This window comes from Melospiza georgiana, chromosome 16 (genome assembly GCF_028018845.1).
Source record: "Melospiza georgiana isolate bMelGeo1 chromosome 16, bMelGeo1.pri, whole genome shotgun sequence".
NCBI classification, from domain to species: Eukaryota; Metazoa; Chordata; class Aves; order Passeriformes; family Passerellidae; genus Melospiza; species Melospiza georgiana.
The window spans coordinates 14,073,346-14,097,978 of NC_080445.1; the positions used below are offsets into that span (position 1 = coordinate 14,073,346).

Genomic DNA, 24,633 nt, shown 5'->3' on the forward strand with positions numbered 1-24,633 from the left:
CAATTGATACTACTGGGAAAGTTTCCCTTACTTTCCTCTTTCTCTTGGACAAGATGAGAGAAAGAAAACAATTCTTGATTTTGTTTCTCCCCCATCACCTCACAAGCCTTGATGGCAAATGCCTTTTTTATTCCACTTGAAAATTGACCACTACATCCTATATTGGTGAGTATATTAAGACTTAGACTTTCCCAAACCTGACTTCTAAATGAGCATAAAATTAGGCTTTAAGATCACCCAGTCCCTGAGATGAATACAGCATTTTGGGGAGACCTGCAGGACAATCCCCTTTCTGCAGCATCAGGACAATAACTCACTTGCTTTACACCTGATGTACAGATGTACAAACACTTAACACAATAAGAGTAGTCATGCAGCAAATTGTCTTTCACAAATATTCTCCATGAGTGCAAGTACTGTTCTGAGCATGGTGTTAATCCAGTCACAAGCTCCTTTCCATAATCATAAACAGTAAATGATGATATTAGAGAGAGATTTCACAGTGTAACGAGAGGAAAATTAGGAAGCGATTCTCTAAAATTGAGAAAAGAGGAAGTTTATTGCATCCCCTTGCCTCTCATACAGAGCTTATTAGTGACAGGCAGGTAGCAAACACAGTGATGGAAGAGCAAGCACTGGTTGTGCCAAAAAATAGCTTTTTTGGATTTAAATTAAAAAATAAGCAATTTGCAGGTCTTACAAGTTTCTATAGTAACTGCTATCATGTATAAGAATATAAAATGCAACAAGCTGGAGTTTCCATAGAAACAACACAAGCAGTTTTTGATTAATACGCAACATCCTGAGACAAACGGGAATATTTAATTTAACTTTATGAAGAGAACTCTGGTAAACATCATACTATAAACTTGTAAGGTGTTCTAATAAGAACTGTTCTTGCAAGTATGTGACATGCAAGTCATGCACAGTATAAAGTGAGAAGCACCTGGGGTGTTTACCACATCAGTTTCAAAGGATATGAGGTACTACTGAGTTTCAGGAAGGTGGTGATGTACCAAACACATTGTAATTGACCCAACACATTCTAATTAACACATAGAACCTGAAGAAGACATTTTTATGTGCTTTAAAATTAAATATACCAGCCAAAATGAAAGGATTCACTTGGGGGAAGGCTAGAGCTAAGTTTATAGATAGTTGGGTGGTTGGGGTGAAGGTGTAGGGTAGCAGCCCTAGAGGGTTAATGAGTAGGAGGAAGATTATGAGGGATGTTAAAATTAGGGCTCATTTGTGTCTTTTTTTGTCTAGGGGCATTATGAGTTGTTTTGTAACTAAAAAAATATTAAAAATAAAATTAAAAAAAAAATTTTGTTTTAAAACAAAAAATAGTGCATAATGCAGTTTTTATAACTGTGATTCTTGACAGAGTATAATCACTGCATAAAAACGGACAGAAGTTCTATATACACACGGAAAAGTGGAAATGAGAAACCATGGGACAACTCTGCTTAAATGAGCATGGAGAAGTAATTTGATAGTGTTGGATCACCCAAAAACTTAGAAAGCATGAGGAAGAGGTAAAGATTGCAGGAAGCAGCAGGTCCAACTCACCATGTTTGGCACACTGGTGACGGGAGTACTCTTGATGTCGGCAGGGAAGGGAGACAGACTGTTGGCCATGCCCGGCTTGCTCGGCAACTGAGGATTCACTCCTGCAGCTCCCATCTGCTGCCCTCCAGTTTGACTGAAAGGTTGCCCAAAGGGAGTAGTGTTACCTGTCATTCCCAGCTGGAAAAGAATGAATGAATGAAGTGATTAGAATTTTTGTGATTCCAAAGGGAGTTTAAAAAAATTCAAACATATGTCAAATATCCGTCTTTACATTTGCAGAGACCAATTTCCAATGTAAGTTTCTCAATATTAAATTCTCAGTATTAAATTCACAACTTCACAACTTTTACCTAGTTAAAATATATCCTAAAAAGATGTTTTACAAATACATACTACTGTGTGGGGCTGAAGTCTTACAATTCAACTTACAAAATCAAACGATCCTTCTCAATCCACATGAAAAGAAATTACTTTTTCCAACACTACAGGAACTTTGGAAGAGCAAACAAACTTCAAATTCTGTGATACTTTGTGCATTCTGAGCACAAAGCATGACTTTGCACACAGACAGATGGGAAGGGAGGGGAATATATAGAGGCATCGAGCAAATGGTTATCAACTTGTGTTTTGGTACTCGAGGAGAAGTGTCTGAGCAAAAAGATGTCTAAGACTGACAGCCTTGATAAATGACACCCCAAGAACTTCCCAAGACTAGAAAACAGAGACACAACTCCCCCTGAATGACTGGAGAGAACACTGTACACCCAAAGAGCCACTTGGCCTGCAGGAGTCTCCCCCATGGTGAAATCTCCACTGGAACCACAGAACCACTGAGGTTGGAAAAGACCTCCAAGACCACTGAGAGTCCAACCTGAGCCCATCACACCTTGTCACCCAGCCCAGAGCCCTGTGTGCCATGCCCAGGCTTTCCTTGGCTTCCTCCAGAGATGGGGATTCCACCCCCTCCCTGGGCAGCCCCTCACAATGTCTGACCACCATTTCTGGGAAGAAATTCCTGCTGATGTCCAACCTGGACCTCTCCTGGCACAGCTTCAGGCCGTTCCCTCTCATCCTGTCCCTTGTTCTGTGGGAGCAGCCTGACCCCCACCAGCTGTCCCCTCCTGTCAGGGAGTTGTGGAGAGCCAGAAGGTCCCACCTGAGCCTTCTGCTCTTCAGGCTGAGCCCCCTCAGCTCCCTCAGTCCCTCCCATAGGAGCTACCCAATAGATTATATTTGTTCACCCTCCTGCCTCACACTGGGAGGACTTCTAGGTGACTTTATGACCTGGTCCTAAATATGAACCCAACCACTGAGAAAAGTCTTTATTTGAAATAGTAAATCCTATTTTCCTGCTCCCTTCAACTCTCTTTAACTTTCCTTCCTCAACATAAAAATGGACAGAATGGAGTTCTGTGGTCCTGGTCTCTTCTCTCCCCAGCAGGGACTCGGGGACTGTGCCCAAAGCTGGGAGGAGGACTGCTCTCATCAGCTTATCACTGCAACAGCCTCATAATGAGGGATTATTCAGGGCTTGCTTTTTATGCTTACAGGAAGTGAGCTGAACAAGCTGTTGAGGAACCACCAGTTATAACCAGCAAATTACAGCAGGGCAGAGTCCAATAAACACAATTTGACTGGGCCTTGTCCTCTTTGTCCCTGTACTTTGTCCCCTCTGGTTTCAGACAGCTGGCCCTGCCACTCTCCAAGCAGCTTTATGTTAGGAAATGCTCCCTTTCCCTGCATCCTGCCCAGTGACTGTTGCCAGATTTGGGCCTTTCTTCACTGTACAAGACATTCTATCTTTACACATTAAAAAAATCCCAAAAGCTGTTACTTTGCAATATATGAGGTTATCAAATCTGTGCTGTGTCCCAGAGTTAAAGCTGAATAATTCAAATAGCAAGTAAGACCAAAAATTAGCATCTAAAGTTTAGTCCCAAGACTGCCTTTAAAGAGAAGTGGTGTTAGCTGCTATCACATTGCACAAATATCAAGATTTTAATTTTCTGCATTTCTGTGTTTGTTTTGCAGACTGCATGTTCAGAGAAATTATTTTAATTATTATTTATTACACCACAGATTTTGGCAGCTTTCTCTGAAGAATTAATAGCAAAGCATTTAATAAAATTACCCACTCAACCCACTATTTCAGACAAGGTATGAGAAAGTGTCATCTGATAATGACAGCTGTTCATTAATGCTGTAGGGGTCTATCAGATCAACAGGGAAGAAAATTTCTGAAACTAAAAGTGAGATTCTGAGAAAGCTTAGGAGAACTACTGAAACCTTTCAGAAGCCAGAAATAGGAACATTAACTCTGGGGCTGTTAGTCAGTCCCCTCATGTCTAATTCCTAACTACAAACTTTGTTGTTGGAAGGACTTTGCCCTTCTTGCTTGAAAGTTTGGAGGAGTTTTTTAATGGAATAATACACAGACTTCTCTGGCAGCCACCACTACAATTCCTGCAGATGTTTACAGTCACTGGGAGAGCCATGGGGAGCCCAAAGTGGGAGACAGAAATGCTGCTCAAACCTCTGCCCATGGCAAGCAGAGCCCATCCTGGGCCTGGCAGCTCATGGATGCAGCAGCCTCAGACACCAGGGAGGAGGTGGAAAAGGCTCAGTGCAGGCAATGAATGCCCAATGGATGTGCTGAGCTTGGAAGATTGGTGTTAAAGGCTTCTGGCAGAATCTTATACAGCTGCATTTTCAAAGAGCAGAAGAGAGATTTTCTTTGGGCAGTGAGAATGCTGAGTGAATTTACCTCAAATTTAAGTTCTTGCTCCAAAAAGAAACAGAGAGGTGTTCTCATCTCGTTATCAGGAAACATTAATGCTTTTTTTAATTAAAAAAAGAACATTTAAAATAGGTTTTTTAGGGAAAAATATTAGAAATATTTTGGTCTCGAAAGACAGCTTCAAGTTTGCTAAAATTCTAAATGACTTGAAGATTCCCATTCTGCAATCCTAACAAGTACCACCACATGGTTCGTTTTTTTTTATTTTAACATTTCCTTTTCAACAGATCTTGTTATTAGACAGATCACAACAAAAAAGCAACCTTTTAAATCTTCCAAGCTGAGTGCTTAATAGGATAAGGATAATTTTTCCTACTCTAGGTGGTCATTAAGTAATAAATACTTGATTGAAATTTTAAGAAATGCTTTGCTGTTCTCTGAAATCCAGCTGGAAGCAGAGTAGCTTCCATTTGAAACTCTGTATTTTGGTTAACCTGCTCTCTGCCACATTGTACTTCAATTGTATTTCAGTGTCCAAAGCTGTGTTTTCCTAAGGGACAGGAACCCAAAGCTAAAGCATTACACCAGTCTGTAACTTTTACAAACTAGCAACACTTGGTCACATTGTAAAACAGCAGACTTGCCTTTTAACCTACATTTCACTTTTGAAAATTACTGACAATGAAACAAAGTACTTAAGACTCATTTTTTGTTTGAAATTCATCTTAAAAAAAAAAAAGGTCTGAATAAGTGGAAAAACCTTTCTTGGGTGGCAATCCCTGAAGCAAATATGGAGACAAAAATCAAAAATAAGGAGGAATCATCCACAAGATGACTTTATTAAAACTGATAGATGTTCATGGTTTCAGGGGGTTTTAAACTCAGTTTTTTCCTGGGAAGAATTCAAATTAACAGGACTGTGATTTCCAGGGACTAAGAATGCACAACACAATGTGAGACCTGCTTGAACAAACTCTTATCCATTTTTAACAGCTTCCAACCAAGTCTGGGATCAGCGAGGAGCCGCAGTGGCAGAACAACCTGCTGACAAACAGCACTGAGATCCAGAGCTGCTCCTGGTACCCTGAGGAGCAGCTGGAATTGATTCCAAACACAGCCAGGTAGGGACTCCAGCAAAGCAAAGCACTGTCAGCCCCTCCCTGGTGGGAAGGCAGCAAACAGGAGGGGAAGGAGAGGAAAGGAAGAATCAGGCAGATCCCTGAGTATCATCCACTGAAAGAGACAGCCACAAACTGCAGCTCCTGGTTAATTATCTGAACGCTGAGCCCAGTGACTTCTGTGGAACTTTAAACCATGGCTGATTGAAATCTCAAAAAACAACTGGTAAATATATGCAGAAGGTTGAGCCTACACATTGTAAAGAGTTTATCCTGCTTGTTTATTCTGCAAATGGAAACTGGCAGCTCCAAGCAAAGGACTCAGAAGGCTCAAACATTCCAACTCCTCTCTCTGCTTCCAGGATTTTTCCAAGCAGGTAAGGGAAGGCAGATACTCAGAAGACCTTTGTTTTTATATTTCTGAAACAGAACTCTGATCCCAAAATAGATAGTTCAGGAGAAGATTACCAGGTAATTAAAAGTCACCAAAGAAGATAAACCAGCAAGAACACTGGAGTTTACAGCCTGGTAAGAATGGTCATTTTCATGGGGAACTCTGAGCCATCACAAAGATTTGTATTTGGCTTAAAGTTTGCTAAATTTACTTTTCTAAAAGGAAGGGAAGCAAAGAGCAATGCAGTGTGAGCTGTTTCTTTTTCCACCTGCATGCAGCAGGCAAGGATGGGCATCAAGGGCTACTCCACCTTCCACCCAGTGCATCTCCATGACCCCAAAAGCTGAAAACTCAAATTGTCAGAGAGAAGCTATGTTGTTCACTCCCATCATAGATGTTCCCTACATGCTGCCTTTGCTCCCTCCATTATTTCATCTCCTTTCTCCTCCTGCCACCATTTTCAGCTCAGTTCCCTGCACTCCATCCCATGCACTCCTTTCATCCCACTTCATCCTCTGTAATTCATGTCTTCTACTTCTCTTTCTGTGCTGCAATTTTGGGAAAATCTTGCTTTTTTTGCCCAGCTTTTTGTGGTCACAGCTGCATGAATTCTGATGGGGTAGAGCAGACTTTCCCAAGAAAGGTGTTGCTCTGTTCCACCAGCTGCACTGGGGGAGATAAAGGGGTGTACTGCAAGTTAAGGCCAGGGGTGCCTCAAGAAGGAACATGATTAATGCAGGCCACCACCTTAAACACATTATTTCTGCTCTAAAGCAGTTCTCAGAAATATGATAATGACACTCTCCTTTAATGGAAAAGAGGCATTTAATTTAATAATTCTGCTATCCCAGGAAGACAAGTAGATTCTGTTCCCTTTTTTATCACTATGGCAACTCTCTAAGATACTGGAATCTATTACTGAGTGTGGATAGGAAATGGGCTATTTCACTCTACTCTCATAAGCCAAGGAATGCACAAACTTCCAAGCTGAAAACCCCCCCAGCACTTAAAACCTTTGTTCAGCTGCCTTGGACTACAGGAGCCATCACACTGCAGTGCTCTGAGCAGCAGCTGTGGGAGCTGCTTCTCCTGTTTTACTTCTTATTCTCTTCAAAGCAGAACAGCAATTCCATTTTCTCTAGTTCCTGGAGTTTCAGAGATTTCCTAGAGGAAGCCTGTGACCAAACCTACAAACCTCACCTGAGGGTGCAGCTGAGAGGTGATGTGACAAGTGACAAGTTCACCTATCTGCTCCTGAAGACACCTTTCAGAGCAGACTGGATCTCCACACTGTGCTGTTCCTTCTGCTTTTAAAGCTTCCTTTTCCCCTTCCTTCTTTAGCAACACTGGCACACCACAGTGCTTCCTTCCTCCCAGCATCAAGGGCATGAATTATGCTCCCTCTTGAACACCAAGGGTTCAGGCTGTAAATAAACTCCACCCTTCCCTCCTCCTTTAACTTTTTATCAGCTGTCCCCTCACCTCCACCACCACAGCTCTCACTCCTGCAGTCAGGGCACTCCACCACCACATTCCTCCAGGACACACAACCAACACAAACCCCATTCCCTGCTACAAGCTCATCATTTCCTACTCTCTTTTCAGCTTCCCCTCCAAGACACTGTCAGAAACCTCACACCTGCATGCAGCTATGCTCCTTACAATCCCTTTTCCCTTGGGAAATTCTGCTCTCCTCTGTTGCTCCAGCCCACTGTTCACTCCAGGGTTTCCAAATTTAATAAAAGGTCTGGCAGGACAGACTGAGTTCAGCCTCCATTTTCCTGAGAGAGAGAAAGCACCTGCATTTCAGGCAAGTGCCAAGGAGCAGCACCCACCTCTGATAGTGCTCCTGGGTTTGTATCTTACACCACCACTACCTACCTAAAGTTAATGTCATAATTATCTTTTTTAAAATTAGCTGGTCCAGACAGATTAGTCAAAAAACTCCCAAAACCTACTCAAACCAAACACCCAAAGCAACAAACTTATCTCCAAGTTAAATGTTGATTTTCATTAAGTTTTGAAGCACTGACTCTGTACTAAAATGGAAGAAGGTTATTCTGGCCAAGTATTTAAAACCAAAACAATACCATGAGATTTGGACTGAGCTGACAACAGAAAAAATACTGAAAGGTTGATATGAGAATCAGAGAACTCAAAGCAGCACGGGCTCAGTGGAAAATAAGCCTGGCTGAAGTAATCTGATTATGATCCAATCCTATAAAATAAAAATAGTTATCATTAATATTCAATTCAGTATCTGCTGGATTTTTTGACTAGAAAACAGCCTGGAAAGAAAGGAAGCAAACGAGACAAGCTTGGCCAGACTTTGAAAGTCATGAATCTGCAAAATGCTTGAAGAAGAACAAATGTGAGCCCTCAATATGCCAAGAGGAGGGATGAAAAGACAATTGGATAAGGGGAAAGTGCCATCATTATGTGTCTGGAGTGATGGGAATGCTGCTGCAACAAGGACCAACAGCTGTAGTAGTGCAGGAATGACAGGTAAAAGTGACAGAATCCAGAGAGGCCTCAAGTAATGTTCAAAGGACTAATGGGCATGGCCAAAGACAGGCTAATTGCAATCTAATAGCCTAATTAATTTAGCTTACTATTTAAGCTTATTAATTTGCTTATGTTATTAAGGCAAGGGCCGATGTAATTCTAAAGTACTGATTTTGAGAATAAAAAGGTGGTAACACAAATATTTTCTATTTAGCAAAGACAGATCAACAAGTAGGAGCTGAAACTCTGTAGCTTCAGAGCCAAAATTAGAAAAAAAATGGAAATGACTACCACTGAAATAATTAAAATTGCATTAATGTTTTATTTAAATAGTGTGCACTTCTACTCATCAACAGGAGTTAGTTCACAAAAATCATAAGGCCTCTAATCAGAGGTATTCTGTCTTTGTACCACTGTTATTTCCGTATGCTCTGGTCTTTATAAAATGGAACCTTATAATGGAAAGATAATTACAAATTCTCTTCTGCTTGTCCAGAGACAACACCAAAAGATGAAAAGAAAAAATTATCTCTGGAAGCAAAAATAATCTGAGACTCTGACTGGAATCCATTAACCAAACTCAGGGACCAGAGTCCAGGAAGGCAGAGGTAGAGAACAGAAGCCAATAAATGAATCAAACTATTGCACCCTCCTGTGTACCCCAGAAGTGTCACTGAGCACGGCTGAGTGCAGCTCCAGGTGATGGCTCCTGTAAAGACATGAGATCACACACAGGATGGACTCCAGCACAGAATTCCATCCACTCACTCAATCCTGCAGCAATTAAGTCGCCTCTTCAGACTGACATTGACTGCAGGATCACAAACCAGTTATACTGTTAGTCAGGCATCCTAGGGAAACTGCACCTCCTCCCCCTCCCTCAGATCAATTTTTCTCTAATCACTTTGGAAATCACTGGTCAATTTGACCCATTTTTCTTAATGGCCTCAGAGATAATTAAGTTCCCAAGATTACCGAGCAGAGATGGACAGGTAGATTATGACACAGCCCTGGTTCTGGCCAGGACAGATTTATTTTTTGCAGTAGCTGGGAGGGGGCACATCCAGGACACAGAGGTTATTCTGTACCACTTCCCATCACAGCTGAGGGCAGGGGAAAGGGAGTCTGTTCCAGGGAGAAGGGGTTTTTTGAGCATTTTACATGTGAATCATTCGCCTCGATTTGTTTTTTTATCTCACTGATGTTTCTTGCTCTAATCTGAACCCCTGATCTTTGCCTTTTGTGCCTCTCTCCTCTCCAGCCCACCGCAGGGGGAGGGGGTCAGGGACAGTCTCAGTTGGAGCACAAATTGGGGAATCCCATTCTTAAAGCACAACAGCCTTATCTGACACCCAGGATTGAGATAACAGATCTGCTGAAGCGAGCTGGAAACAAATTTATCCGAGCATTTGCTGTATGAGGTGTGGAGCCGCTGCTCACAGGGCTGCTTTGTCTGCTCCTGTGGGTGTGGTACCTGACCTGTTCCCTTTAGTGCCCATCACGGTGTTCTTCTCCAGAGCAGGAGAGGCAGCAGGGTGGCTTTGCTGCTCTCCTGTGACAGTTTATGGGATGATAACATCAAGAGCAATGGGGCCATTTGAGATGGGTGTTCGGTGCTGCTCTCCTGCCCTCACCTCGGCACTGCCTTTGGGAATCCATTAATAACCGTGCGCAGTCTGTGGGGGAACAGGAGAAATTGGTTTTCTCCAGCTTGCCACCCCCATTTCCTCCTTCAGGCCTGTTACAAAAGTTTTAGAGTGTTTTTAATTTCCCTTGGATGTTAGTACACAATGTACATAGTGGAAGTTTGCATGGAGTGCACCATGGCCATAGGCCAGCTCAGTGGCCATGATGTCAGTGAAATGAGAACAGGGCTTCAGGGGACTCCTGAACTCTGGCAAGATGAAGATCATCTTCTTTCCTCCCTACCAACCTGTGGAAGCACTGACCAAGACTGTGGGCACATCAGATGGCGCAAACTAGAAAGTAAATGTGGACACCAGAAGGGACCAGAATCTCTGCTACTGGGAGCAAGCTGCCCCCAGCTTGAGAGGGGACACACTACAAGGCAACCTCTGCTTCTTCCTGCATGGTCACAGAGAGGACATGAAGAAGTGGCATGAAAATCCCACCTCTGCCCTGGCAGCATGAGCATGAGAGTTGAGAGGAGGAACAACCACGACAGGAAGTTCTTCAAGGATAAATGCCCCTCCAGTTTCCTGTGGGCACATCCTCAGACAGAATGAAGGGCTGATGTTATTTCACATCCTCTTAAAGAAACCTCTGGCTCATATTTGTTACAAACAACTACCATGATCAGAACTAGAGGGGCCCTGGTCCCCAGCCAGGTGGAGAAAAGGGACTTTGGATCTCTTGGACCATGTGGATCCATGGCACAGCACATCAGACACACAAGAATATAAGGCTTCAGTTGACACTGGCACACAATGTCCCCTGATGCCACTGAGATCCATAGGGACAGAATCCATCTCTGTGTTTAGGGTGGTATGGGGATCCCAACAGCTGATTGTACTGGAAGCTGAAGTGAGTTTGACTGGGAATAAATGGCAGAACACTCCATTGTGACTGGCCCAGAAGCCCCAGGTATCCTTGGCATGGATCACCTCAGGAGAGGGTATTGGTATTTCAAGGCCCCAAAAGGGAATTGTCTGGCTTCAAGAAAAGCTGCTCTGGAGACAGAATTTGACAACTGAATTCCTTCACAGCAGAGGACCCTTCTGCTGTGAGGCTGAGGAGGGATGAAGAACAACAAGCCCTGATCACTACCACAACAGTGTCCTGGTGGCCACGTGGCACCAGCTGGGCCTGCAGGACCCCATCGATGGGACGGGCTGTGGATTGGAGAGCTCAGCCAGACCTGCTCATCCTTCAACAGCCCTGCACAGCCAGTGTGTCAGTCCAGAGCAAAGTGCAGACTGACAGAGGAATGGCCTGAATGAAGTCACCATTACTGGGAGCTGGACATGCCCCAGGGGGAGAAGCACAGCTCCACCACTTGTCATGGACTGATCCAGACTGCACTGGAAAGGGTGAGGCTCCAGAACATTTACAGCACATTGGTGACATCATTGTATGGGAGAACAGGGCACAGGAGGGTTTTGATAAAGGGGAAAGATAATCCAAACCCTCCTGAAGGCTGGGTTTGCCATAAAGCAAGGTAAGGTTAAAGGGCCTCACTAGGTTTTTGGAGGATGCACATCCCAGAGGACAGACTGTCAGCTCTCTCCATCTTGTGACGCAGAAGAAAAATTATTTCAAGTGGAACAACACTTGAAAGTGAACAACAAAAAGCTTTGAACAGATCAAACAAGAGCTTGTTCAAGCAGCAGCCCCTGGGCCAGCCAGGACAGGACAGGATGTAAAAACCTTGCTCTAGAGTCAGGGAGAATGGTCCTTCCTGGCAAGTCTGATAAAAAGTACCTGGGGAGACTTGAGGATGACCCCATGGATTCTGGAGTCAGTGATACAAAGGATCCAAGGAACACCTAAACTGAAAAAGATCCTGGTAGTCCATGAATAGGTTTAAGCTGCTTCCAAAGTGAGTGACCCTGAAGCACAGCTTCTCCTGGAACCCTGACTAGCACTGCTGGGCTGGATGTTCAAAGGAAAAGTGCCTTTCTCACATCATGCTGCCATGTGAGCTCCTGATGCAGTCTGCAACTGGCCAACAGCACACCAGCCCTCCTGCCCTGGAAAACATCTAGGACTGACAGAACCCACAGGCATGGACTAAATGAACTCAACAGACATCTTGGAGGGACAGCCAGTGACTACAGAAGTGATATCTGTGCTTGTGGGAGATGTGTATATATATAAATATAAATACAAATGTGTGTAGCTAGTTGGAAGGTGTAGGAATTGGACATGAGTACATGGTATGGAATAAGGGGTAATGTCCTGGTTCCAGCCAGGACAGGGTTAATTTTTTGCAGTAGCCAGGACAGGGCAGGGCCAGGATCTTGAGGTTATTCTGTAGCACCTCATGCCATTGCCAAAACCCAGGAGTCTCTTCTGGGGAGAAGGGGTTCCTCTTGATAACCCTGTAAGCCAGCAGGAGGGAGGGGGGTAATGCTGTTCTGAGCATTCTGCATGGGAATCACCTGCCTCTCTCATATCCTCTTGCATGATTTTTTTACAATATACTTTCGTTATTAATACCCCTTGCTGTTCCTGTTTCTTATCTAATTGCTGCTTCCAGTAAATTGCTCTTATCTCAGCCTGTGGTCTTTGCCTTTTCTGCCTCCAATTCTCCCCTCTATCCCACTGCAGGGAAAGGGGGACTGAGTGAGTGGCAGCACAGGTTGGAGAATCTCAGTGGGAGCAGTAAATTCAGGAATAAACCACGACAGACTCACAGACTGACACGTCCATGAAGGAAGGCAGAGACCTCTGCCACCACCCTCTGCATTAGCAGCAGACACTCCCCAGGGCTCTTGAGGAGCCACCACCGTTGCCAGCATTGTCCTGTCAGCACCTCAGAGATTATCTGAGGACACAGAGTGAGCTGAAAGCTTGACAGGAAACAGTTTAGAAGATCCCCGTGGTGAGGGTGCTGTAAAGAACTGCAGCTTTGACAGTGGCAGAGTGAGGACACAGCCCCAGCACACTGGGTGTGCTACTCTGATCTGTTCTGACAATAGAAAAACAGGAAGGTCAGAACCACCTTTTTTTCCTCACCAAACTCTTCCCACACCTCTGAACCCGACAAAATAACTGCAGGAGGAAGTCACAATGTCAGCCTTTTAGTGAGCCACCACTATCCCTGTATTATTGTGGACTTAGTCTATGGTATCAAAGCTAAAAACCAATTTAAGTCCCAGATTAATAATTTAAATTATTTCAGAGAACAGAACATGCCTGTCATAGTTAAAGATGAGAGAGAGCAGAGGCATCCTAGATCTGATCTGTTTTGATAAGAGGCCAGATCTTCACAAACTAACAGCAGTGTTGAAGAGCTGCATACGTGAGAGCTTGGCTGTTCAACAGTGAAAACTGCTCTAGTAAAACACATCTGCCACTCACTACTGCTTTCTCCTAAATCCCTGGATTTGCAAGGAAGGACATTCTCCCTACTTCCTCCTCCTGTATCACTCACACAACCCTGTGTGATACAAAACACTAAAGGCTGAGGAGACAGTAACTATTCCCACCCTTCCAGGGCTACTGTAAAATAAACTCTGATGCTGTTTTCTGAATGCCTGAGCTGCAACTTCAAGGTTCCACTTCATCAACAGGTTTAGGCTGAGAGCAGCTGTGCACAAACACCCCAACCTTACAGAGCCACAGCCACTCAGCATCTCATGCTTCACCCAAAATCCCCAGTTACATCATTGAGATGTTAGGGACACTTTTCTTCTCTCTCTCTCTCTCTCTCTTGTCTTTATTTTAGAAAATAGATCAAGCTGGCACAAAATGGGAGTTTCTGTACTTCCCACTATGAACTAGACATCCAAGCAGTATCCTCTGGGTTCAGCATGAAGAGAATGGGTACAGCCCCAGCTACCTGCTGCTGCCTCCAGGCAGTCCCTGTCCACTTCACTACAGGACAGGGATGACTCAGAATTTCTGGATATGCCATCCCAAGCACCCTTTCCTTCCTTCTTTTATGGGCCTCACCAAAATCAGCCACTTGATACTCTGTTATTAGACTAAGCCTTTAAATCCCCTGCCATCAAATTACCACACCTACCTCAAATCTGGGCTTTCAACACATGAGTTGGTTACAATGCTCAGCATTTTGCTGCCTTTTTCTCTCTTTCCATCCACAAGCAGCACATCACCTTGCTTGGCTTAAATAGTTTTAACTTTCTTCCTTTGGATGTTTATTCTCTCTCTCTCTCAAGACAAGGAAATCAAACAGTTGGGTGTCTCAGCTGCTCAGAAGTTACAAACTGAAGTCTACAAAGTACTGTGAATGAAGGAGTCAATCTTCTCTAGGTAATGGAAGACCTAAGAAATTCAGACTGACAGGCAATTCAGGTGCTTTTAATGCTGTTAGTGACAGTGAAAGAGGACAGGGCTGCTTTCAGAATGCTCACTCCTGCTTCCCAGGGAGGTAACACACAGAGACAGGGACCTGTGCCTTGCCATCTGCACACTTCAGCAGCAGATCCCAGGTGAGCAGCACACACAGAGCTCCAGAGCTGCTACAGTCTGGCATCACCCCCCTGGAGTTAACCCCTCCTCAGCCCCTGGGTGCTGCTGCCCCAGCTCCCAGCAGTGCTTTGCTCACAAACTCCACACCAAAGAGCAGCTTTCCACCAAGCACAGCTGAGGACTTTGCTCTTTGGACTCTTATCTCCCTCTGGAATGAGGCCCAAGCCTCCAGCACGAAGCAAGGTCCACCTCACTGATTAGGGCTCCAGGAGAAGCACAGAAGACAGGTCCATTAGGAATTCATGCTCATTTGGGAAGGGGAAAGACAGACTTTCTTTACTACACTGGCATCATCTTGCATCTGTTTACTGACAAAAAAAAAAAAGTAAGTCTCTACTAATTGCTATTTCATCCTATAGTAATGTGTTCCAAAAGAAAGTCACCATGGCACTTGGAATGTATATGCCAGAGGGACAGATGGAGAGGCAAGGAAAAGATTAATCATTTTATGGCAGAAAGCCAGTGGTGTTACCAAAAAAAAAAAAAAAAGTGAATTCAGTCCCAGTGCAAGAATGGTGGCAATGATGTTATCTGAGCTGAGGTGAGAGAGCTCACCTAAACCAACCTGCAGGTTTGGCAGTTTTGACAAAACATTCAGTTAAAAATACTCACTTTGAAGTCAGTAACAAGAAAGCCTTAAAATGTAACATTTCAAGAACTGGATTTGATAATTAAATCATGATCTGGCTACCACTGTCAGAGGAAGCCAAGCTCCAAGTCTCCCATCACTTTAAGCTAATTGCTATAACCAAGGCCTACCACAACAGATTCATAAAGCAATTACTGTCTTGTTCTTCAGCAGTAAATTAACTTAAATTAAAATACTCAAATGTCCAGGAATAACTGTAATTTACTTCATCCTTTATTACTAAAATTTGGTAAAACTAGAAATAAAATTTAAAAAACCCCATTAAAAAGAAGCCAGGTGTTTTACTACTACTTGTAATAAGATGTGAAATTCTCTTCCAAGCATTTCACAGAAGCCAAAGAAGAACTTCAGTATTTCAAGGCCTTTAAAAAAAAAAATCAAACCATGTTTCCCCACAATTACTGAAATACAAAAGACAAAATTTCATGGGAAAACCTTCTTTACAAATGACTGGATATATAAGAGAACAGATTCTTAATACACTTAACTGGAAATCAACTTTTCCCAGGAAAAGAAAATCAAGTGATCATATGCTTACACTGTATCCATGGCTGAAGAAAGAAAATGTCTCCAAAATTCTCACAAGCCTGAGTACAAACACAAAGAAATCTACTACAATTCCTGCACTCAGTATCACTGTTGTACTTATGAAGCAAAATAAAGCTGAGGAGGTTTACTTTGTAATGAGTGTCACCTCTGCAAACAACAACTTCAAAGCTCTAATGAATAATTAGCCACAATTGATCAATGCATTCCAATTGCTTCAAGAGCTTTTATAAGTGCCAAGCAGAGCAAGTGGCTTTCTTCAGATAAACAAAAATTATTCTTAGTATACAAGAACAGAAATTTAACCAGAACCACAAAATTAACTGTAGATGTTTCAAAGGTTTGTTTCATCAAGAAAATCTAGTTTGGACATGAAGAATAATTCAACAATACTTGAAAAGAGAATTTTGAAAGGCTGAAATTCAGTGAAGATATGCCTCAACAGATACTCCACTGTATATTCACAGGCCAAAATTTTTATGAGTTAATTCCAGGAGAAGCTTCAGTGTGCACTAAAATACATTTATGGTCACACCAAAACACAGTTTTCTAACATAGGTTCCCAACTGAGTATCTCTGTCCTGCACCTCATCACCATTAAGCTGAGTCAAAGTTTAAGAACACCAGTGACAGGCAAGGGGAAATGTCTTCACACTGAAAGAAGGGAAATTTACATTTGTTAACTCTTCCTTGGGAGGGTGGGCAGGCCCTGGCACAGGGTGCCCAGAGCAGCTGTGGCTGCCCCTGGATCCCTGGCAGTGCCCAAGGCCAGGCTGGGCAGGGCTGGGAGCAGCCTGGGACAGTGGGAGGTGTCCCTGCCATGGCAGGAGTGGCGCTGGATCAGTTTATGGTCCTTTCCAACCCAAACCATTCCATGATTCTGTGATGCTAGAAATGCAGATTTCTATATCAAACTCAACTCAAAGTCTGCAGTCCTCCCTTTATTTCCTGTCCTGTGGATATCAGCCTTGCAGACTGTAGCCAACAGAACTGCCAGCTGTGCCTGCCAGCACCTCAGCAGTGCCTATAGCTGGCTGGAGACAGCCAAGGAAAGGGAGAGCACGTCATGCTCCAAAAATTGAGTATTATAAGGAATAAGCTGTTCTGGTAAGAGAAAACAGTAGCACTATTTAAGAGGTTCTTTCCTCATTTATCTCCCAGAAGCTGGCCAAGGATACATTATCAGGCAGCCCAAGGAATGTGATATTCCACAGAGGTGGCAGAAAAGACAACAGTAGCTCTGAGGAGGAACAGCAACAGGAAAAGTAGCTCCAAAATATAAAGAAAAGAGATATTCTGTGTCCTTCCTCTACAATGTATACTCTCCTTGACAGACATGAATCCTAAAGGAAAGGGGGCAACACTGAAGGGAGAGGCTGTGACTCTAAAAGTAACTACACTTTTCAATTGCAGACCAAGGAGAAAAATCAAATAGACAAGAAACAAACTCACAGTACAGGTTACATTAAATACATTAAAAGAAACAAAAATCAATATTGCTTACTCCAAGCAACTACTTAGCACAAATATCACAGCCTGATTATTAACTATGGAGAAATGTAACTATAAATAATTTACACTGTTAAAATAATTTTAAAATAACATTAAGAGACAAATATGTTTGTTTTGAAACACCACAATGACTTCAAGAGCTACTGTGACATTTCCAGTCCTTCTATAAAAGATGTCCTCCTTGAAGACTTAACAATACCCATGAAGTTATTGAAACAATCCTGAACAGGCTTTTAAACAAGGCAAGATCTGATGGCTGTCTTTAAACAGGATTAAAATTGAACAGTTTAACAAACCAGGCCTGTGCACACATTCCTCACTGACAGCAGCTGCACAGAGGAGGATCCAGAAATGCTTTTTAACCCAAGATGCCCCACATCAGACTAAGGGAGCCACCACTGTTTGTTCCAAGAGAGAAATCTCATCTTCAGCTGGTGGTGTTCCAACACTTGTCCATTAGCAGGGTACAAAGATCCTCCCGTCCTAAAGGCAGTTATTTAATTAAGTCAATTTGCCAAAAGCTTCAAAGGACATTTGTTTTGTTTCCAAAACTCCCCTGACAAGCAGAGCAGCCATGCAGCCAGGGCAGCATTGTGCTGCAGTCACTTGGAGAACACAAATCCTTTCCATCCAAAACAGCAGCAGAGTGCTAAATAATCTATTTACCACTCTTCAAAAAAATCTATTTCATTTCTTTTGGCAAGGAGGGTCCTATATTTAACATGCTGTATTTTCATTATGATTCACTCTAAAACAAAGGCACTGTTGAACCTTTTTTAGAGTACAGGACACTGTTATTTCCCAAACCTAAATAGGATTTGTACACAGATACCAAAGAACACGTCCATCACTTTGGAATTTGAGAATTTTCAGAACATGCAAGCACAGACATTTCCAGGTGTTACTTACAGGTAGTTTTTGTAGCACCAGGAGTTCAAAAATCATCTCAAATCCTTATTAATCTAAATCTCAATTCTGCAAAGTATTCCTGGCCTTAGAATTAAAGCCATTGCTTGGATTACACACAAACAGTTAAAACACAAGCAAGCTTAGTGTGCCACTTCACAGTCACAGTAATTTCTGGAGTAAATAAAAATACTCTTTACTGTAATAGCAAGGAGGAGGAGGGTGAAGAGGAGAAACAAGCACATACTATTTACAGTCCATGGACACAGCTACAGCAAACTGATGCCACATACAAATGGACTTCAGCTTCCAAACAAAAATCAACAGGTATTTCCTCCAAACATTCACAAGAAGAAAGGAAAATGCTATTTTATTCTGCCATTCTTTATTCTCAGCCCTGCAGAGTAAACTAGCAATTGCGCCAGTAAGAATTCAGAATTATTCTCTGACAGAAGGAGGAAAAATGTGTATTGAAACACCTTTTCTAGTTTAAATCTTAATCAAGGTGAAGAATAATCTACAAAGTAGATTTGGGCATGGTTTGTGCTCTTTTATTGGGCTCTTTTATTTTAACCCCCTATGGAAATGAGTGAATTTCAAAATTCAAAAGTGCAACTTTCCAACATCATCTTATTTTTTTTTGCCTGATGGTTGAAGTGTCCTGTTTTCCTTCAACAAAGTGTTTTTCACTTGTGGAAGCTGCAAAAGGAGAATTGCCTCCTCTCACTGCTTCCACTCCTGATCCATTTCTCAGGAAGGCTGACACAGTTTATCAAACTCTATGTAATTTTCCAAGTTTCCTGCACTGCCTTTTTTCTAAAGAAACAGACCACCAGCACTTAGATTCCAGACATCAGCACTGCCTGCTTTAACACATTTCTGTATGTCCTTCCAATTACAGATTCCCAATATAATCACAGCTCACTGTCAAGCACAAATATTAAGTTTATCTTTTAAGTAAGGGCAAGATTTGAGACCTGCTAAAAGGTCTTTTCATCAGAAAGGCTCCTGTGAAATCATATCTACATGCATGATTAGAGTCTATTAAGAAAATGACTGTGACAAAGATTTGCTTCTGACTGAAGGAACCAGGCATTTCATAACTTCTACTCACCAACGTTTCAGTTGGCAGGTTTTTCTCCCTCCCAACATCTGAGTCATTTTTTACCTGGGTATTAAAAACCCCAAACTACAAACAGCAGCAGGAAGATATGTGAAAGCAGTCTGAAAACTGGAATGATGTCATCTCAGTTACATCTGTCAGTATCTGGGAGTTTCTGTCATTTTGACTAACCTGAAACAACACTTAAATCCTGCTTTTAATCAATGCTTCCAAAGGAACTGGTGAATCTGCTGGTTTCAGTCCCAAAACCTTCTTTTAGATAAACTTGGAAATAAACACCACTCTAACAACAAAAACTGAAGAATGACAAGACTCTTAGCAACATAATTGATGGTTAGTGACAAAAAGCTTAATGTTTGTGGTAGAAGATAATGGCACAATTCTGCTCTGAAGAGATCCCATAACATTTAATTTTTGTCAGCTGGCTGATAAGCCAGTCCAAGTGCACAGAGGGAATTTTGGGTGTGAAGCAGGAGCAGAGGAAACTGAGCTGAGGTTTGTCCCCACCAAGGCTGAGTGCTCTGCTTCTTGCAGCCCTGGAGCCAAACTGAACCTTGATACCTGCATAAGCCCCAGCCAAGTGCTTATCACTGCAAACATCTTCAATTACATTGCACAACTGCAAACAAGACTTAACTCATGTACTAGAAACAGGAAACAAGTGAATTTCAGGTGCCAGCAGTAAGAGCTGTGGGAAGTGAGCTTTTTAAGTCACTAAATCTCTTTGACGTATCAGCAAACTCATCTGTGGAGCAGCAATTTCCACGCTCATGTTTCAAAACAAAACTGCCTCAGAGACTTGCATTTTACTACGAGTCAGTGAGTTTTGCTATTATGTGTTTCTCTGTATTTACAGCTTTTTTTCTGCTGTATTATTACAAAAACACATATGTCTCACCTCAGTAAAAATGCTGTTTTGGTGCTCTTTATTTATCAGAGGATGGAGCAGCTATGGTTGAGTCTGTAGCATTATTAGCAGTCCCTGGAATGGGAAGCAGCCCTGTTTGGAATATGATTTGGACTGGCTACTGGTGTTTGCCAGAGGCATGGTCTGCTAGGAGACAGGCAGCTTGGCAGCCGAGCACGGACAACTCCGTGGATGAGAAGCAAATTAACTGCAAGTCATGTTCAAACAATTCAGGCAGAATTCAGACAGATTGAGAGCCACCACAGAAACAAACAGCACCAGCAGTTTGCTAAAACACACAGAGCTGCAAAGGAATGAGAACATCTTCAGCTGACTTAATTCACAATCAGCAAGCGTATCTAAATCTGGTACTCAGCAAGAGCAACTGGGGGATCTGTTTAAATAAATAGTTGGCTTCATTTTTTCTCATCACAAATTTTCCTTACCACACTTTCCTCACAAGTAACGTAACCACATACATTGTGGAAATCCTGCTCTTTAACACAGCTCATTATCATATTTAATTTACTCAGGATTAATTTCCAACACCAAAACACCACTCAGGGAGCAAAACTGTGAATGTGCTTGTCCAAGGCACATGTATTAGACAGACACCCTGCCTGGAAACAACGACAGAATTCACTTCTTTTATAGCTCTACATTAAAAAGCCCCAAGACAACAAGTTATTCTCTTGGTAGAAGTAAAAAATGGTTTTACCGGTTTCTGAAGTTCACTTCTGGTAAGAGTTCCTCCTCCTCTTTAATCTGACCCTACTCTTACTGAAGCATACACTGCCATGTGGCTATTTTGACTGAAATAAAGTTGAAAACATGCACTGTCCAAACAAATTAGGCCAATACCATTTAGAGGAAAAAACTGTTCTGCACTCATAGGCAAAAATCCAGCAGACCAGATCTAGTTTTGCACAGTTACTGATTGTTTTGAGTCTGTTCAGGTTTTGATGCCAATCCCATGCTGGTACCAACTTCCAGTGGGGCTTAAATCCATACACAGAGGTAAGGAAAACTCATCTCTTGCACACAGCACTTGGAACTCTGGATCTAAACTCCCTGCAACCTCCTGGAATACTACACTGGAAGATCTGCCAGCCAGATCAGCTTTTCCATCACTTTATCCCTGCACACAGATTCTACTTCATATCAATATTATTATTTTCCTTCACAGTTTTCAAAACAGGTAGACTGAAGTTACTCAAAATCTTCCATCTTCAAAAAGGTATTCCCCAAAAAACCCCAAACAACCATTAATGTTGCAAACCTCATAACCAGGTATGAAAATAAACAACTATTTTCTTCTCATCTCTTTATAGATTCAGTCTGACCAAACAATTAAATATTTTTCTAAGGCATACAGAGCCCAATAATGTTTGAGTAAACTGTACCTGCCCTTCATAAAGAAAGCTGAACTTGGGGTAGGTTTAATGGTTCTGTAAAGAAAAACACTTTGAAAGGAGCCCCCAGCAAACTGTATCTTCACTGCAGGTTAACAGCAATACCTTCTGCAGATTATCAGCCATGGCACAACTCCAGATTTTTTTCCTAATTTCTGCTGCTGGGTACCAGAATATCCTTGTAGGAGTGACAGGACTCTGAAGTCAGTGAAGAAAAGGGGGTTCCTTTTACAGAATTGTATGAGGAGGCATTGTAGCTTGGAAACACATGGAAAAGAAAACACTCAAGAGTCCTCTCATCTGAATGGGACTTCACCACTTCTTAAGGGAAAGAGCAGAAGCACCAGGTAGAGGAATCACAGTCCAGAACTCCTAACACAGGGCAAAAAGGAAGCCTGAGAACCATACAAAATAAATGGGAACTCCCCAACATTTTTTTCTAACTTTCCACGGGCTTTGACAGCTGTACTACACACAGGGAATGCATCTCAGCAAGAGACTCTCTAACAACTCAATGAAAGAAACTCAATTTCCAGCCCTTGGCAGCCACAAACAACAGGAAGGTTTCATCTCCTTCACCTGGGGAAAGAAGAGCTCCCACAGCAACAGGAGTGTAAAACACAACCATGTCTCCAAAGAAATGCTCATTCCTATGGAAGCAATGACCATCTGCTGAGCTTTGCTACTGCTCATCACATCCAACAACCAACAATCTTAAAAAAACACCTCTAATAAGATGTTCTAGATGGTTTGAACATATTTTCTGGACTTAATGGACTCAACAAAAAACATGGTACAACACAAAAGGGCAATTCATTACTGCTGGAAATGATTGTGATAAGATGATCTGTTTTCTCTACTCCCATCAATAATTGTTCAAAGACAAATCCTTTCCTCTTTAAAGCTGATTTCCTAAGGAACTTCAACCCAGTCCAATAAAAATTCTCCTTGTAGTGTTATCCAAGAAAAAAAGAGCCACAATGCCACAATTACAAGCAAAATTGTTACAGCAAAAGAGACTGCCAGTGAAGGGAGCAGAGATACACACAGTATCATGGAAGAGGGAGTTCCTCAAAGGTTTCCAGGTATCTCAGTAAGAAAAATCACTGATCTTTGGAGTATCATGTGAAATCTTTGCTCACATCTCTACAGACTGAGGAAGTATTTCACTTTAATCTCTCCTTGCCAATGGAAGAATTATTGTCTTGATATCAGCACCTTTTTGCCCTCTGACATTGGGAATTAAGTTATTTTCCACTCCTGCTTGAATGGGTTAGGGCTAAGGTTTATCCCCACCTTTGCCTCATGCAAGCACAGGAACACAAACCTCAGTCACCCTGCTCAGTCCTGCCTTAAAATAGCAAGTCCAGACCAAAATTAACAATCATGGTTGATGATGATTCAGATGAAATGAATCCTTGCAGTTTCTGAGATCAGGTGAAGGGACCAGATTCTGGATATTTTTTCCTTCTTTTTCTCTTAATAGAAAGAATGCTTATATAAACACACCACAACAAACAAAACCAGGAAAAGGAATGGATTGATTAGTCACACACTAAAAAAGGATTAGAACCAACCACCACAGAAGCAAGGTCTTGCCTAACAAAACTGGTCCCAAATCATGAAGGATCATGAGTTCCCCACAGTGCATATAAACACACTGAACTGAGAAAAATGGGCTACTGAGTTCAAGGACTAACCTTGAACAAGGTTAGTCAGAGATGCACATCACTTGTTTTTAATGTAATTAGAATAATAAATAGTTCTTTTAGGTATTTTTTCTGCATTTGTACTTCACAGCTCTTTGTTTCCCTTAGGATATTGCTAGAGTCTTTGCCTAGAGAATTTCCTTCCAGCCTTGATACAGATACAGCAGGATGGCAGCTAGATGTTAAGCTGTTTAGACAAGTTGGACACTGCTCACTATTAGGTAGATCAGCTGCCTCACCACTTTTATTACAGCTCTTTAAATCTTTTAAGCTGTACACATTAAGTGATAAACACCAGGGAATCAGGAGGTGAAAAAACAAACTAACCTAAATTTTCCTTCAGCAGAAATTCCAGTTTCAGAAGAACAGACAAACTCACTGAAGTTTTTCTTTGCTTTTAAGAAAAGCTTTCCTGAAGCATCAACAAGAAAAAGCTAACACACAATCATGGCTGATAATCCTATTAGGACAATAAACTGGGGGATGGGGAGAGACTGGAAAAGGACAGCAATCCTCAAATGGCAACTAAGAAAATGGCAAAGACAGAGAGCACTGCTGCTTGGTACAGGAAAATTCAGGGAGCAAGTATTTGTTCCAAAATGGAAACACAAAATTCTTGTGTAAAATACTCAGCTCATCTACTCTCTTTAATAAGAGAAAAAGAAGATGTATATAAAGTTAAACTTTTAAAAGAAACACAATGCTTTTAAGCTTCATCTTATTCAACAAGAGATGGAGCCCTGGAAAACACCAGTTTTCCTGTTTTACTTGGCCAAGTTTTTAAAATTATTTGAAGTGCACCTTCAAAGAAGCACCATTTTATCACTTGTGCTCTGTCATGAAAAGTCACTATTCTCTTCCAGTGCATTCCTTGCTCAAGCCAACTTTACTTTGCTTTTTGCACATGTGTAAACTGAGGCACTCTGGGTCCCTCTCCAAGCTGGTGAATCCATTTGCAGCTGGCAACAGGCTAAGCCTGAAGTCCTTGAAATGTGGAATTGTCTGAGATCTGGCCTGTTCTTTACCAGAGGTGGGTTTGTTTAAAATAAATCAAGACCTCACAGAACGTCCCCCATCAGGCTCACACAGATTGTGTCAGCAAGTCCTTTGCTTTGGGGTAATTCTACTTCAGTTGGTTCACATAAAACTGAATAGTGACAAGGAAAAATCTACTCCCAAGAACTTAGGTATCTGTAAATTCACAGAAATAAGCCAGATAAATAGAATTCCTCCTCTTCCCACAAATTTCAAAGGAAAACAAAAGAAAGATAAGCTGACTCTCTTTCAGTGCAGACCAATCAGCTTCCACACAATAAAATTAGCTGTCTCCAGCCTCCAAAACAGTTATGTCAACTTTCAGATGCTC

The 24,633-nt window shown here is 42.1% G+C and overlaps 1 protein-coding gene across 5 annotated transcripts in view; it reads right to left on the reverse strand.

Moving 5' to 3' along the window:
- Positions 1–24,633, reverse strand: part of CREBBP (CREB binding protein) — a 96,886-nt gene that overhangs the window by 57,038 nt on the left and 15,215 nt on the right. For all 5 annotated transcript variants that reach the window (XM_058035233.1, XM_058035230.1, XM_058035229.1 and 2 more), the window contains one exon: positions 1,573–1,749. In XM_058035233.1, coding sequence (XP_057891216.1) covers positions 1,573–1,749 — 177 coding nt within the window. The remainder of the gene's footprint in view (positions 1–1,572; positions 1,750–24,633) is intronic.